Genomic DNA, 17,656 nt, shown 5'->3' on the forward strand with positions numbered 1-17,656 from the left:
GTGTAGAAGTTGGAAGAAAGAGAGAGAGAAATGCGAACTGTGGGACCCACAGAGGCTTGCATCAACCGAACCTAGACTCCTTCTCTTTTGCTTCTCTGCATAAATTAATTTTGAAATACACTATGAGCTATGAACACTTTATTGAGTTGTTGTATTTGTCATATGTGGTTTAATAAAAAATAAAAAATTATTATTTATAGATACATTTAAATATTACTATGTGTCAACTTATCTAATTTTATTCTTAATATTTATTTTTTAAATGAATTTAAAAATGATATATATTATTATTTATTAAAATAAAAAATATTTTAAATACTTTTATATAGATAAAAAAAGATATTAAAAACCGTTAAAAAATTATTTTATATTTTAATACCAATAAAATATTAAAAATTCATTGTAATTTATCTAAAAAATATTTTATATTTTATATATATGTTGTGTCTCTGTGTCTTATAAGATTTTAAAATTCGTATGTCTGCGTATCCTGTGTTGTGTCCCGTCCCGTATTAGTATCCGTGCATCATAGGATATAAAAGTAAAATAGTTTTACACGTGTATCCAATTAAATAATATCACATTAATAAAAATAATTATTTTTTATATCGAGCACATGAACAGGCATCCAAAAAAACACTTTTCACGATCAATACATCAATATTAAACTCTAATAATAATAAAATCTAAAATATCATCAACCCATATTTATAATGTTTATAATAAAAAAACATATACTACTAAAAGTCAATTATTATATAATTGTGTATAAATATATATAATATTTAATTTATATTTAATATATATTTTATACTAATAGTAAATTTAATAATTGATATTTTATATATATTATAATTATTATAATAATCAACAGTAATTAATTTAAACAATTAAATTTTGAAGTTTGGTTTTCAATTATGTTTTGAATATATTTAATTTTGATATATTGAAAATATAAAAAATTTTATACAAATAATTAATTATATATTATTTATTAATATAAATTAATTTTAAATTTATTATATAAAATATTATATAAATTTAATTTAATAGATATATAAAACGTTTTAAATAATTAATATATTAAAATTAAATTCATTCTTTCAGTCATTCAACTAACAATCTCAAGCTGGATTTGCTTTCGCTTGGCAATCTTATTCTTTCTATTTCTGTATAGTTTGACGCACATCCAAAATAGCACAAGCCTAGGTTATCTTGTGGGTAAGACGATTCTGCCCATGATATGATAGTGCAAATATTTCCTTTTTAGTTTTTTACTTTCAGAGATCAGCGTCAGCGATCAATAATGGCAAACTTTTTAAGTGGCTGTTACGTTAGATTTAAAATTTTATGAAATTTAAATTAAAAAAATAAAAAGAAATTCTTTTTATTTATTTATTTAAAATAATATAATTATCCTGTTTATTTTTGTCTTTTCTTTTTTTTTTAACTTAGTCGGCCATTTCACTGTACATTATTTTTGTTTCTGTATCATTGACGCTGCACCTCCACCACGTCAGGCGGTCAAGATCCAATTTATAATTTTAAAATTATAAATTATAAAGTCATAATATTATAAAATAAATAAATAAAAAAAATAATAAAAATAAAATAACAAAGTGTAAATAGAAGATATTAATATTAAAGTTCACTAATATTATTATTTTACTATAATAAAAATAATTCATATATATTTACAAATATTATATACGTTGCAGTTTATACTGACAGAGAGACAAAGAAAAAGAGAAAGTTTATATTATATATAAAAGAAAAGAATATTTTGTTATGCACGTATGTAAACCTATACTTCACTATTTACAGAGATAAAATGTTTACTTTTTCAAACATTTTTAATATAATTTAGCTTTGAGAATGTGAACTATCCATAATGAATGGGCATCACATCTTCATTTTTATTACAATACTTCCTCTTAAATTACCATTTAGGAGTTATTAAAACTTTACTAAAAAAATTCGAATGAAAGAAATTTTAGTGAAGAAAAAAGAGTACGATATTCTTTGTGATGAAGACTATCTCATTAAAAATATTGTCAAGAAAAATCTAATGGGAAAAAATCTGACCAAGAAAAAAAGAGTATAGTCTCCCCCTCTTGTCGACATTATTTAATATCTCGAAATCGGCGCATCCCAATCTAATGTACCAATTTTTAAAGGAGGATTTTGGAAGTGACTTTTTAAATAAATCTGCCAGATTATCGCCTGAGCAGATCTGTTAGACATCAATCGTTCCTTGATTTTGAAGATCATGAGTGAAGAATAATTTGGGAAAAATATGCTTTATTCTATCACCTTTGATGTATCCACCTTTAAGTTGCGCAATGCATGCTGTATTATCTTAAAACAGAACAGTTTGAGCTATCTCATGATCAATCAGCCCACATGATGACATAATATAATTAGATCAAACTCTTGAATAAAAAACACTCGCGAATTGCTTCATGTATTGCTAGTATTTCATCATGATTAGAAGATGTTGCTTCTATCGTCTGTTTCGTGGACCTCCATGATATAGCTGTATCACCATATGTGAACAGGTATCCTGTTTGAGACCTTCTTTTGTGTAGATTAGACAAGTATCATGCATCTGCATAGCCAACTAGCTGTGACTTTGATCCATATGGATAAAACAATCCCATGTCAATCGTTCCATAAAGATATTGAAAGATTTGTTTGATTCCATTCCAATGTCTTTTGGTTGGAAATGGATTATACCTTGCTAGTAAGTTCATAGCAAATGATATATCGGGTCGTGTATTATTAGCAAAGATATATTACTGCTCCAATAGCATTAAGATATGGTACTTCAAGACTAAGGATATCTTCATTTTCTTTTTTAGGACGGACTTGATGCCTTTTCACATCCAAAGACCTTACGATCATTGGGGTACTTAATGGATATGACTTATCCATATAAAATCTCTTCAAGATCTTTTTTGTGTATGTTGTTTGATGAATAAGGATCCTATTTTTTGTATGCTCGATCTACAGACCAAAATAAAATTTAGTCTTTTCAAGATCTTTCATCTTAAACTCTTCTTTTAGAGCTTTTATAATTGTTGGAATCTCTTCAAGAGTTCCAATGATATTTAAATCATCAACGTACACAGCAATTATAATGAATCCAAATGTAGATTTTTTTTATGAAAATACATGGACAGATATCATCATTCTTGAATCCATTTTTGGCAAAATACTCAGTAAGACGATTATACCATATTCATCCAGATTGCTTTAGACCATATAAAGATCTTTGCAATTTGACTGAGTATAACCCATGCGAATATTCATTGGATAGTTTAGATATCTTTAGTCATTCGGAGACTTTCATATAGATATCACGATCTAATGATCTGTATAAATAGACTGTTATCACATCCATTAGATGCATATGTAGTTTATGGTATGCAGATAAACTGACCAAATAACGCAATGTTATTGCATCCACTACAAGGGAATATGTTTCTTCATAATCTATACTGGACTTTTGTGGAAAATCTTGTGCTACAAGTCGAGTTTTGTAGAGTACAACTTCATTTTTCTCATTTCGTTTTCTCACAAATACCCATTTATATCCAATAGGTTTTACATTTTCTGGTGTATGGACTACAGGTCAAAAAACTTCACGTTTTGCAGGTGAGTCTAACTCAGCCTTCATAACTTCTTTTCATTTTTGGCCAATCATTCCATTGTCAACATTCTTCGGTTGTTCTTGGCTCAATATCCTTACTTTCATGCATGATATTTAATAATACATTATATGCAAATATTTCATCAACAATGTTCTTATTTCGGTCCCATTTTTCTCCTGTAAAGATATAATTTATCGAGATCTCGTAATTTTCACAGTTTTCAGGTACCTGAACGTCTTCTGGCGTTAAAACTACATTATAATTTTGGACAACTGCAGGCGTCTTTACTATATCTTTATCTTTTTCAACAGGAATAGTATTTACCTCTTTTTTTTTCGATGATTTTTGTCTTTGGAACTGACAGGTCTACCACGCTTCTGACGTGAATTTATTTCGGTCGTCATTTGTCCGACTGGGATATCAATTCGAATTGAAGCATTTTCAACTAGTATATAGGATTTAGTTATCCTTTTCGTATCAGAAAATGCATCAGGCAATTCATTTGCTATTCTTTGCAAATGTATAATCTTTTGAACTTCTAGTTCACATTGCCTTGATCGAGGATCTAAATGTATCAAGAATGATGCATTCCAATTAAGTTCCTTTTCAGGAAGCTTATTCTCTCCCCTAATGTTGGAAATTTTGATTTATCAAAATAACAATCTGCAAATTGGACTTGAGAAAATATCACGGTCTTTTGATAATTATACCTTTCTTCAAGATTTTTTTACATATCTGCAGACTGCAGGATCTTTTAGTGTGGGATATTCATTTTTTAATCTTTCGTCAAGATGACGACGAAAGAAGATCATGGCTTTGCCTTTATCCTTTTAGGATGCATTATTTCAACCTTAATGGTATATCCAAAATTCATTGAATCAAGATAGATTTCGGCATCTAGTATCCATGATAAGTAGTTGTTTTCAGATATATCAAAAGCATTAAATTCAAGATGAGAGAGATTTGATATAATGAAAATTTATTACTTAAGTCTTCCTAAATTTTGATAAGAGTCTCGTGCTGATAATGTGTTGTAAAATAAATAAATAAATAAGAGGTAATAAAAATAGAATAACAAAGTGTAAATAGAAGGCACTAATATTAGAGTTCACCAATATTATTATCTCACTATAATAGAAGTAATTCATATATATTTACTAACATTATATATGTTGCAGCTTATATTCAGAGAGATAAAGAAAGAGAGAGATTTTATATTATATATATGAAAGAAAAGAGTATTTTGTTATGTACGTATGCAATGACGGATCCAGAAAATTTTGTCAGTGGGAACAAATCATACATAATAAGATTAATTTTTAGGATAAAGTGTATTTTTTATTCTTAATATTTGCAATTTTTTCAAAAATACATCTAACGTTTAGTTATATTCAATTTTATTTCTAACATTTTTTATTTGTGTCAAAATTATTCCTAGACATCAACTTATATAAAATGTTAGGAATAAATTGAAAATTTTTAGGAATAGTTTTGACGCAGACAAAATTAAATGAATAAAAAACGTTAGGGAGAAAATTGAATAAAATTAAATGTTAGAAATATTTTTTTAAAAAATGCAAACATTAGAACAAAAATTATACTTTACCCTAATTTTTATAATTATATTTTGTTATTATAAACATAATTTAAAATTTTTCGTCATTATCCAAGATCTGCTATAAGACTTTTTACTTTGATTTTTAAAATCATCTTTCTACTAAAAGAGGTTGATAAATTATTTTGAGATCCAAACTCTAATAATAATGATTTTTTTAAAAATATTTTTTTGTTACTAAAAATAAATTTATAAACTTAAATTAATTTATTAATAAATATAAACATTATAAAAATACAATTTATAATTTCACAAAAAATTAAAAATATAATATAAATATAAAATACTCAGCAAATCAATCATAATAAAATACTAATAAAAATTTACTGTATAATAACCATTAACAAAAAAAATTATAAAATAGTATAATTATGAAACAAATGCAGTATAATTTAATAAAATACAAATTACAAAAAGATTAAAATAAAATTTTAATTAAAAAATTAAAAAATAAAATAGAAAAAATAGAAAACTAAGAAACTGAAAAAAAAAAGTAAAAGAAAATAGCAGCGAAAAAACTGATTTGGAAATAATTTGGATTAAGGTTGTTTATTTTGACTTATCATTCTTTTATTATTATTTATTTAATTATTTTTTTATTTAAAATTAAATTTTATATATTTATAAAATTAAATTTAATTAAATATCTTTCAATAATATTGTAATTATAAAGAATTGGGTCAAAATTATTTATATAATAGGGACAACTAAAATTTAATACCATATACTATTTGAAAATTTTATAAAACTCAATGGAGCACTTACCTTCACATGTCACCAAGTAGATCTGTCCCTATAAGTGTATAAACTTATGCTTTACTATTTATAGAAGTAAAATGTTTATTCTTTTAAATTTTTTTAATATAATTTAATTTTGAAAATGTGAGCTGCACATAATAAATAGAGTCATAATTATTAATTTAAATTATAATCATATAAAATTTAAATTAAATATTTTTATAATTTTAAAATTTAAAAATATTTAAATTAAATTAAATGAAATAAAAAATAAAAATCAAACAAATATAACATCAATTTAATTATACACATGTCACGGTAGATTTTATATATTTTCGTAAATTTTGTATTTATTATTTTTTTTTATTTTTTACGGTATCTTCAAATTCGACAGATCAAGAACTAATCTGTGGCGATACTGAGTTCTATTTAAAATTTGTCGCTGGCTAATGAGTTGCTGCATGCACAAGGCAGAATTCGAATCTCCTGATATTAAACTATTCTTCTACCTTAATCCATGACAACAATAAAAAAGTCTAACGGTTCATAAATTTAGCCCAACAAAATACATAAATTCAATTACAATTTTAGCCATTATTATCTTATGTTATCTTTATATTTTATCTTATATTTACTTTTATCTTTCGTAGATAATACTCTATATATATTTAGTTTTACCTTCATAATTCAATCAATCAACAATCAATAAAATTTTTTTCATCTTTTTTTTTTTATTTTTCTATTCTTTCACAATTTTATTATCCGACACTTGTTTAAGCAAACTAATAAACTAACCACTAGAACAAGCCAACTTGATTTTATTTATTTAATTTAAATATAAAAAAAAATCCGAATCGGACGTGGCTCCTTTTTTTTGAGTTTAAACTTGGGCAAATCCACCTGATTTTGGACCACACCCAATAGTCCATTCTATGTGGATTGCCACTACTACCTTTCCCAAATTCTCAAATACTCTCTTACTCCCAAATTAAAAAAGAAAACCCCCCACCTCGCTGTGAGTAAACCCTATCAGAACGCCATCACCATCGCCGTCGGTAGTGATAGCCAGTGGCTGCCTTCGTCGCCTCTCGAAGGTCTGCTCGGTCCTCTTCTCCTCTGTCGTCGTCGTCAAGCCAGTCTCCGTCTTCCTCGTCGGCCTCGTCCTAGTCATCAAGCCTCTGTCTTCGAGCCCCCGCTCTCTCCCTCTCTGTCTTCGATCCTCTTCTCCTTTACGTCGTCGCCACTAGACTTGCAGATCGAAGCTCTTGGTCGTCTCCTCTCCTCTTGAAGTACCGTCTGTTTCGTTCCTCCGTCGCCGTCAGGTTGGTTTTCCGTCACCACCGGTAAGCTCTGCTTGTTCTGTTTTTTTTGTTAAGTTTTAAGATTTTAAGTTTTTATTTTTGTATGATTCTAAAACCTGGAATAACAGAATAATGTTTCTGATTGAGTTTTTGATTGTTTTGTTATATTTTTTCTTTTATTAATTTGTATGAAACTAGAATAAACCCTGATGATGGTCTGATGATGGTTGATTTCAGTGATTCTGAAATAATTTTGTTTATGGTATTTCACTGGTTTGTTAAATAGCCTAGTTGATGGTATTTTGTTAAGTTTTCTAGAACAATTTTATTGATGTTTAATTTTTTTTTCGCTGGGTTAATTCTCTGTCCTAATTTTTTGACTGTGTTTTTATATTCTTTGCTACATTAATTTGTCTGAAATTATTTAAATGTTGTTGGCTGTATGTTAAAGATAAAATTGTCACTTTGATGTATTATATATTAATTTCTTAATTTTGTTTTATATTTAATTAAACTGATTAAATTCTAATTAATCGTTTACCTTCTGTATTTTCATGATTAAACATCATAATATTTTCATGTATCATGTTTAGATCTTTTACCTTCTGATTTCTCCTCTTTCTGAGCCTGTAGTTCCTCTTCTTAGCCGATAAAATCAATTGCTTGTATCCCTTACCCTCTCTATATTTTTTTCTTCTAATTAAACTTTTATACTGCTTTTAATTTTTTAGTTTGATTTTTTTCGTGTTAAAAAGATTAAAACTAAAAAAATATTTTTATTAAAAAATATGTAATAAAAAATTTAATTAACTTATTAAGGCTACGGATTTCTTACTCCTATTTTTATGTAGGAGAATGATTAACCACTGTTAAAATATTTATAAAATAAACCCCTTTTTTATTTTTAAAAGAATTAATAATTAAACATTTGGCCCTTGATTTTTTTGTTTTATACATTCCTCCATCTTCCTTTAATCTGAGTTTCAAAGAGAAGTCAAGAGTTCTGCTAGGGCTTTGCCTCTCTTTTTGCTTCCCATCAACAGTCGCTCGTTCCTTGTTCCTCTCTCTCTGCGGTAGCTCGTTCTCTGATCCCCTCCCAGCGCCATGGTCTTTCTTTGATCTTCTCCATCCGCGCGGTTGCTCATTCTCCCCTGCACCGTGCTTGTTCTCTAATCCTCGAACCGCAACACGCTTCCGCCGCCGCCGCTACACTCGGGTTTACTACTTCATTGTTTTCGCCTCTCTGTTCCTCTTTTTCACTAGGGACTCTGATCTTTGTCCTTCTCCCTCCACCTCTGCCTACTCCTTTAAGGTTTCATTTTTTTATTTTTATTGTAATTTATTTTCTTTTTTATGAAAATTTAATGTTAATTTGAATGTTCTTCGTTTGCCAGAATATTGAATGTTATTTTGATTTCAAAAGAATTTGATAATAAACCAGTGAAAAGTTTTAAAACGGATTAGGAGTCCTTGATTATGCTTGAATGATTGAATTTGATTATTGTGATTTTGTTGGTAGTAACTATTTTCATTTCTAATTGAATAAGGTTCCTACTTTTTTCTTGTTTGCAGTTTAACCTCTTGTGAAAGTAGGAGAATGATTGTGTCAAAAACTAAAATACAATACATGGTGTCTTATATGAGGGAACTCCTTAGATTAGGAGTAAATTTCAGAGATTGTATCATTAGGAACTCAATGATATTTCCAATTATGCTTATTTGCTGGGTAAAATAATATAAAATAAGGATGACTGAGGAAAGAGATTTTATTGATTTTATCTCATGATGTATTTTGTGAAACTTGTTAGTTTAAACTTCAGAAATATTTAGGAGGAATTATTAAGAAGAGTATTAGGGGGATTAATCATTTTCCTATAGAATTTCCTATTGCTAATTGCTACTACTGTTGAGGACTTAAAATTACATAATTGTATGTCTTACTCAGGAGATCTTTTTATCAACATTATTAAACAATATGATATCATATTTAATGGCTTATAAAACTTGCTATTTTACATCCATGTTTTAAAATGATTTTGTTGTAATTTTTCTTTGTTGTAGTTAAACTGGTTAAGTTAGTTGTTGATAAGGGCATGACTGTATCATGTGAGAGATCGGTTTTATATCCAAAGCATGGTGAAAATCTGCACTGTTTCACAGCAATAACACCTTGTGTTGTGCTAGACATTCTTTCACCTCCTTATAGAGAAGATGAAGGAAGAAAGTATACTTATTATCATGATTATCCATATTCAACATTCTGTAAGTAACTCTTCGAACTATCACTTATATTCCATGCACCATTAAATATAGCATTGGTACTCGGTAGTAGAAATGATCTTAGAAGTTCTATAAAATCAATTTGCTCCCTTTCTTGAGTTTGAAGCCTTTGATTGAGGATTTATAAGTTTAGTTAGATTTTTAGTTTTTCCCCTTAGAAAGTTTTTATCCTTTTCAAAACTTGCAAATCACTTAAGAGAAGGGAGAAGCATTATCTGATCAGCATCTCAGTTATATTCTTTTTTAATGCTTGTTGCACTACAGCAACACAAAATGGCCCTAAGATATGCGACAGCGAAAAGGAGGAATATGCTTGGCTTGTATAGATAGGAACGCCGAACGCCTGCAGATCTTTATATGCACTCGGAAGAGTACACTGGTCCGGCTATCCAGTTTTAGGTCTGTTGCTCAGATTTAAAGGTGATTATATGATTCCTGTTGTGAATGGCGGATGATGATGTTAATGCCTGTAAAGTATTCATTTCCCATTTTGCACCTGCTGACGAGCAAAGAGGATCTATTTGTTTACAACGCATGCCATGTGAAGGTTGATTTATGCCTCTTTTGCTGGAAGCATATTTTGAACATAAGATTTTGATACATAAAATCTGTAATAGTCCTCATACTTTGATAAGCAAATCTATTTCTGTAATATTCCTTATATAGTGCATACGATGGATTGTAGGATCAATGAAATGACAATACTTTCTTATCATTTTGCAATATCTACTATTAGTATTTGTCAAAAGCAATGGAAAAAATTATCTTGAAATATCCCCTCCTAAGTTAATCCCTATTTTGGACATTTTGACCTTATATTTTGTATTTTCATGAATAATTTTATAAATAATTATGTTAAGGATCAATTTATATTTAAATCGTTTTAAAATGCTATGAAATAACTAACTTGTGTGACATTTGAAATTTCAGAATGAGTCCCCCTCCCCTCCAAACACACAATAAAAAAACAATTTGTAGTGTTTTAACTTGGTAAACAATTTCAATACCCCAAAAAGGGTGAACAATATGGCTTTGCTAAAAATGGCACAATGATAGCTTTGAATTTAAGTTACTCAATTCACTAAAGTGGTTTATGTTCATCCAAAACAACACACATTCGAATTAAATCATCACGTAAATTTATTTGAAAGTTGCACCTATAGTCTCTGCATGAAGTTACATTAAGCTACTTCTTCACATCACAATAGCAGCTTCACCAAGCTCAAGTTTCTTATTCCTGGAGTAATTATTTCAGTTCAAAACTAACACATTTAAGGGCTAAACCCATCGATTGCAGATCTCAAAACTCTAGATTTACCTTGGTCATGTTTGTTTTCTTAACTTAATCGATGATGATAATGACTCTTATAGAAATAATATTTCAAGATACATATTTGAGATAAGCACGTATTTACTCTAAGGTGATCTGAAGGCTTCACCAGCATATCGCATAGTGCATAAAGTGATAATTACAGTATAAAGAGGAGCATTTTTCTTTTTATATTTTGGGTATTGGAGAAGTGTTATTCTAGAAAGCTCACGCCACTTGCACAGAGAGTGATGGGGAAGATAGTGTATTAGTAGTTCATAAATCTATCTTTAAAGAAGAAATCAATTGAAGAAAACGTCATTGATTCAAGAGAAAGTTCAATAGGTGAACAATAATTACTTATCTACTTATTTGTTCATCAAACAATATATCAAGTAACCACAAAAATAAGTCAATGAATAAAAGAAGAATGAACAATCTACTAAAAAACACATAGTAGAAGATGATATCAATATTCAAAAAGTGAGCTCTTGATATCTTAAAATAAGTTTGCACTACAAAGTTCTTTAATGGCATCGTGTAATGCAAAATTGTTGAAACGAGCAATTTTTGAACCATTAAGCATGCTTATCCACAAACTTGTGCTATGTTTTTCTGGCATACTCCAGTCTTGTTATCTGAACACACTAGGCATTGGGCACCTCACAAATTTGTAGTTAGAGACGCTAACACTACCAATAGACTTCTTAAAAGAAATTTTTGGAGCCTGATATGATAGAATATAGAAAAATCAACTTCATAGTTGCTTATTCGAATATATAATTAGTACCGTACTGAATAAAAAATATTAGTTATTACAAATGTTATAGATATAATCAAAGAGATTCTCTTTACTATTAGAAGAAAATAAGAAAAATGTGACCTAAGACGTTAAACCCCAATATCTTGGCTATTCACTGATTGTTCAACAAAGAAAATGAAACGATACCCCACTGTACTGGAGTATTATCTGCCTTTTTCTTCAAGTAATAGTTTTTTATTTATACACAACTTCCAATGGCAAACAAACAATATGCATATCAGAATGTAGATAGAACCAATAGTGCATCTTAATGTCCTACAAGGTATTCCATAACAAAATAATGTCACAAAATAGGAGAGTGGAAGCTAATATTCTTTGAGTAGGTTTTTCAACTGCAATCACATTTGAAACTATATAAATTGGGGTGTTTGGTCGTGATAAACAAGACAATAGTAAAAAATAAACATATCAAATCTAATCATCTTTATCTGGGTCATGATGTAAAATCGCATAAGAATCATAAAAAAAAAAACAAATACAGAATCTGAGTGTTTGGTGGTTATGATCAACAGATCAAGAGAATAGCAATTGAAAAAAAAAAGACATACCAATTCATCATCAAATTGTACATCATATTCTTCATCATCATTAGGTGCATCCAACCGATACTCTTTACAAATGAATTAAGTGAAGTTAGTAAAATAAGTGACGACCACTTATACCTTAACATACATGTCTTTTACCAATTATAAAGGGAATATTGAATAACTAGTATTATTACCCTTAAAATACCTTGATGAAGCTCCTCTTATTGATTGCATTATAGCATAAGGGTACAATCACACAAGTTGAGATAACAAGATCATTATGCTTCACAAAACCAGACCAAACATCTTGTCATCATATATCATTGCTACAAGTAAAAGGGGCAGCTAGAGCAACCCCATGCCATTAAAAAATTTTGTAGTGCAAACTTATTTCAATTTTCATACAGCAGTCTGATATCAATTTATAAATTGAGACTCACTATAGTTTAACTATCTGAATTGATTCTGCAAGACTCTCCTACAGCTTGATCCATATGAGAGTTTCATTTTCCAATCTGTGTCTGCTCTACCATATCTTTACTGAACTTGAAGGTGACGGATGAGCCGTAGAACACCAAAGACAGCAAGATCTGCTTAATTAAGATCCATTCCACCTGTCAAAATCAATAAGTATATAGCAATTTCTTTTTGAAAAGGAAAAAAAAAAGAGGCAAAAGTATAATTATTTTGGATAGTTAAAATCATAAGCAACTTGCAATAGTGCAATCAATTAAAACGAATCAAAACATCAAACCAAAAAGTGAAGGTACAGATAGAGAAAGAGACAGAGAGAGATGCATTTGTAGATACTTGAGAAAAAAGGTAATTGGTAAAATGGTCATCAGAACTACATTAATAGAGATTTATATTAAAGGACGACAGTACCTTTTAGAAGTTCCTTAGATGAGGTGAGTACTGGAAGCCATGTAGGGTACGAATTCCATTTCGAAGCAGCGACGACGAGAAACAGAGTAGCAGCGACGACGCACGGTGAAGAGAGGAAACCAGCGACGGCCCAGGGCGAGCATCAGAGAACGAGCATGGCGCAGAAAGAGGATTAGAGAGCAAGCAAGCTACGGCGGAGTGGGAGGAACGTGAAACGAGCAACATTGATAGGAAGCAGAGAGGGGGAAAAAACCCTAGCAGAACTCTCTTTGAAACTCAGATTAAAAAAATAGGAAGAATGTGTAAAACAAAAAAATTAGAGGGGTAAAAATTTAATTAGCAATTCTTTTAAAAATAAAAAATGGGATTTATTTTGTAAATATTTTAACATTGGTTAATCATACTCCCTCATAAAATTGGGAGTAAGAAATCCGTGACCACTTATTAAATATGAAGACCTTTAATTTATAAAAAAAATTTATTTATTCTAATATTTTTATATTAAAAAAATTTTGACACAAAATTAAAAGAATACGAACTTATTAAGATAATTTAAAAAAAAATCACAAAACAATGATTTGCCGCCACGCGGTGAAGTGAAGAGGTACAGCGGCTTCCATCGAGTTTCTTTTTTGTTTCTTGTGTAACTTCTTATCCCGAATCTCAAGTCTCAACTACGGACCAAAGACTGCGGTATTATTATACGTAGAAATTCCACAAATACATACATACGCTCTCCTTTTCTTTTCTCCCTCCCCACTCGTAGATCTCTCTCTTCCTCTTCTCCCTTCTCGCTTCTTCTCAAACACCCAGACCCCCCCCCCTCTCTCCAAACCCTATTTTTTTCATCAGGGTTTGTTCTATCTATCTTTTTTCCCCACGCGATCAAACCTAATTTCAGCATTGAAATTCATCGATTATTATTTCAATTAATAATATTTTCTCCTTTCACCTGTTGCAGGTCGATCGCTTGGTGAATTGGGGTCTCAATTGACCTTTGTTGGATTTAATTTTTCCTCTTAGAGGCTTGAGGGTTTCGGTGTTTCATCTCTATCGCAACCATGTTTACCCGAATTTTTGGTAAACCTAAACAGGAGGCCAATACTCTAACCACATTGGACAAGTTAACCGAGGTAACTCCCATTCGATTCTCCTTAGATACTCATTTTTTTTCTCCTTCTCCTAATCGGCAAATTGTGAATTGTGCATATTCGATCGATGGAACTATTATCTCTTCAAATTGCGCGTTAATTATGTTGCAATTTCGTTATGTTTTTCTCTTAATTGATAAGCAACGTTATTGTCTTGGGAATTCTGATGCAAACTATGCTAGACCTATGAAGAAACGAATTCCCGTTTATGATGGATGTTGAATATCATCAGTTAAGAGAATTTTCGACTTGTAATTTGTTTTAGAGCTTGTTTGGGCACTATTAAGTGGTTAGGAAAATTTTTTTAATGAAAATTTTTTTTAGCATGTTTGGCAAACTTTGAGTAGTAAAAGTAAAAGTTTTAGAAAAATAAAAAAAAATTTAGAAGTTACAATTTTTTTTAAGGAAAAACAACTATTTGTATTCATGAACTTTGGGAATGCTGATAAAAGTATTCAAACCCTAATTTTTTGTTGAATTTTTTATAAAATTTCCAAATTATCCCACCATTTATCTTTAACTTCAATTCCATAGCTGTTTCTTCTTCCCAAAATCGCAAACTTTCAACTTGAATTCCTCATAATCATTATCACTAGATGGATAAATTAGTAAGACTCCTGTATCTTAGTAAATATTGTTCTAGCAATTAACAATTGGTGTCTGCAGGTTTTCTTCTCAAATTAACTATTTTGTTCCTTGAATCATGTAGACCCTTGAAATGCTAGAGAAAAAGGAGAAAGTGCTCGTTAAAAAGGCAGCAGCAGAAGTTGAAAAAGCCAAAGAATTCACCAAGGCAAAGAATAAGAGGGGTATGTAGCAAAACACATTGATGCTTGTTCTATAGAATATCATTGGGAAATACAATGTCTTCTTGCTCTGTATCACTTATATTTTGTGTTGCTGATGCCATTGAGCTTATAAATGCATATTTTGGCCAAATTTTCTTATTCTTGAATATATAAACATGATGTTAATAATTATTCCATTCCTAGTTGATGGTAATAATGTTTCCATTCCTACTACTGTAATCCATGTGAACCAAATAGGATTGTGGTACCACATTGATCTTATCTATATGAATTCTTTCACCATATCCTCTTTTTTTCTTTCTTTTATCCGTGATTAGCTATGTGAAATGTGGACAATAACGAATCTTATCTTATTCACTTGACCGAGTTTTATAAAAATGATATAGACCCTGCCTAATTTAAGTGCTTGTGTTCTTTCTGTGGAAAAATTTTTTTGGAGCTTATTCATGACTCATGAGTTGATGTTACATTCATCTACTGTGAAATTGATTTTGAATTTCTTCATGCAGCGGCAATACAATGTTTGAAGAGGAAGAGGCTGTATGAGCAGCAAATAGAGCAGCTTGGAAATTTCCAGTTGCGTATTCATGACCAGGTCTGAATGAAACTGGTTAAGTCAATGATTAAACATTTCAGCTTCACTCACTCATGCTGCCAATTTTCTTGCAGATGATAATGTTAGAAGGTGCCAAGGCAACCACAGAAACAGTTGATGCGTTGAGAGTTGGAGCAGCTACTATGAAGGCTATGCAAAAAGCAACGTACGTATCACTATTTATGTTATTAAGTGTTTATTGATTTCACGCATGATATGTTTTTGTCCTCTACTTCCCGGATTATCTATGATTTGAAAAAATGACAAGTTTAGTATAAAGTCGTGATAATGTGAACATGGAGAATTATGTCATGTGATCTTATGAGCAGGATGCTCATTGTTAAATTATTGAATTGCAATATTATTCTACAGGAACATTGATGATGTTGACAAGACCATGGATGAGATCAATGAGCAGACTGAGAACATGAAACAAATTCAGGAAGCATTGTCAGCTCCAATTGGTTCAGCTGCTGATTTTGATGAGGTTATCTTTTCAAATGTTGATTTTGTTTCCATTATTTGCTTACAGGATATTTGTGCTCTCTTAATAGACTATTTTGTATAGTTATGTAATAAATAAATTTGGACAACATTTTGAATTTGCATGCCTTTTCAGGACGAATTGGAAGCAGAACTTGAAGAGCTAGAAGGTGCTGAGTTGGAAGAACAACTTCTTCAGCCTGCAACTACAGCTCCCGCAGCTCCTGTACATGTCCCAGCTGGGCGGCAACCTAATCGTCCTTTCCCTGCAAAGCCTACTGCTGAAGAAGATGAATTGGCAGCTTTGCAGGCTGAGATGGCTCTTTGAGAAGGTCCCTTTTCTCATCTGCAACTCTGTTCAAGCATATGCTATCTGTGCATTATTCTCTTTTTAAGTTTAATTAGCATTGCAATTAATAACTAAATTGGATGGTTTGTGTTTGCACGAGTTGTGTTTGATATCAGCCTTTACTCTTATGCTATACTTTTGCTTTTGCTGCTGGGTTTAATTAGCCCAAACTTTTGCAGGCACTGATATGCATGATAAGTGGCCCCTAAAGAATTTCAACCAGTGACATGGAATATTCTGCCTCTCCGTGATCATCCGTATCTGTGTAAAAATCATTGAACAGAGAATGTATATAAAGGTGACAAATATTGAAATGCCCTAAAAATATAGTTTGAGTTTGTCACCCATTTCGATGTCTTATTTTAAAAGAAGTTGAAAACCCCCACTCTTGTGTTGTTTTTGTCATCCATTGATGCAATTCGGTTAACTATTTCTTTTCGAACCCAGTCCAATTGACATTGCCATTCAGATTGATTTATATATAGGAAAATTTTCACATATACCAGCCAATTTATTGATACAGCCGTATCCCATGTACGGTTCGGTGGCTAGTAAAATTTTTGTCCTCTTGCTTGATGTGTATTGACGAAAAAATCCACAAAAGGGCAGAAAAAAGACACTAAATAAAGGGTAATAAATTTATGGCTAAATGATGATTTGTATTGGTAAGCCAGTCACATTAGAATAAATTTTGGATGGCTGAGAGCTGATGGGCTATATAAATTAAATCAGGTGTGAATGTACATGGAATTTATTGGTTTGTAAATGAGAAAATAATTAAATAATAAAGTAGGTTGAGTTATTTTTTACTAACATTGATGGATGCTAAAAAAAAAAGACAATCTTTTAAATAGTGTTCTAATACGTTATAATGACCCAAACAAATACATAGGTTATAAACAATAAATTGAGAATAATATAGTAAATTCGTTTTTTAAATGTTTTGGTCGAAACATTTAATTTCCAACAAGTTTTAATTATTAAATCAGTTACTAAACGTATTACACAAATTAATTTTCATGTTAAATTCTACAAAAAAAAATAGACAAATCAACCTTTATTGTTATTTAGAGAAATATTAGAAAGTCATAAAAATTTATTATTTTTTATCACCATTTAATTATCTGTTCAATTTTTT

General features: G+C 30.0%; 1 protein-coding gene and 2 long non-coding RNA genes across 6 annotated transcripts; 2 read left to right on the forward strand and 1 right to left on the reverse strand.

Moving 5' to 3' along the window:
- Positions 1-6,875: 6,875 nt before the first annotated feature.
- LOC140179917 (uncharacterized) lies at positions 6,876-10,302 on the forward strand. Its single transcript, XR_011873992.1, has 3 exons — positions 6,876-7,349; positions 9,369-9,569; positions 9,852-10,302. It is a non-coding gene; the product is annotated as an uncharacterized lncRNA (long non-coding RNA).
- Positions 10,303-11,318: 1,016 nt separating this feature from the next.
- LOC112758357 (uncharacterized) lies at positions 11,319-13,570 on the reverse strand. 3 transcript variants are annotated; one of them, XR_011873993.1, is made up of 4 exons: positions 13,132-13,570; positions 12,441-12,860; positions 12,268-12,329; positions 11,319-11,623 (listed from the first exon to the last, which is right to left on the reverse strand). It is a non-coding gene; the product is annotated as an uncharacterized lncRNA (long non-coding RNA). The 3 variants fall into 3 exon arrangements; XR_003179584.2 differs by lacking the exon at positions 11,319-11,623 and having other exon boundaries at positions 12,015-12,329; positions 12,452-12,860; XR_003179583.2 differs by lacking the exon at positions 11,319-11,623 and having other exon boundaries at positions 12,015-12,329.
- Positions 13,571-13,696: 126 nt separating this feature from the next.
- LOC112758356 (vacuolar protein sorting-associated protein 32 homolog 1) lies at positions 13,697-17,016 on the forward strand. 2 transcript variants are annotated; one of them, XM_072219970.1, is made up of 8 exons: positions 13,697-13,824; positions 14,093-14,264; positions 14,992-15,091; positions 15,601-15,686; positions 15,761-15,852; positions 16,059-16,173; positions 16,306-16,501; positions 16,698-17,016. In XM_072219970.1, exons 2-7 carry the CDS (start codon positions 14,193-14,195, stop codon positions 16,495-16,497), a joined length of 657 nt encoding a protein of 218 aa, XP_072076071.1. In that variant the 5' UTR covers positions 13,697-13,824; positions 14,093-14,192; the 3' UTR covers positions 16,498-16,501; positions 16,698-17,016. The 2 variants fall into 2 exon arrangements, with proteins under 2 accessions (XP_072076071.1, XP_025662789.1); XM_025807004.2 differs by having other exon boundaries at positions 13,730-13,984.
- The last annotated feature ends 640 nt before the right edge of the window (positions 17,017-17,656 follow it).

This window comes from Arachis hypogaea, chromosome 16 (genome assembly GCF_003086295.3).
Source record: "Arachis hypogaea cultivar Tifrunner chromosome 16, arahy.Tifrunner.gnm2.J5K5, whole genome shotgun sequence".
NCBI lineage: Eukaryota > Viridiplantae > Streptophyta > Magnoliopsida > Fabales > Fabaceae > Arachis > Arachis hypogaea.

What these genes read in the sequence shown, in the direction of transcription:
- LOC112758356 (XM_072219970.1), top strand. Translation starts at nt 14,193, where the DNA reads ATGTTTACCCGAATTTTTGGTAAACCTAAACAGGAGGCCAATACTCTA. An exon ending in AGTTGCGTATTCATGACCAG is followed by an intron (nt 15,687 to 15,760) that starts GTCTGAATGAAA and finishes ATTTTCTTGCAG; the next exon opens with ATGATAATGTTAGAAGGTGC. An exon ending in AAGGCTATGCAAAAAGCAAC is followed by an intron (nt 15,853 to 16,058) that starts GTACGTATCACT and finishes ATTATTCTACAG; the next exon opens with GAACATTGATGATGTTGACA.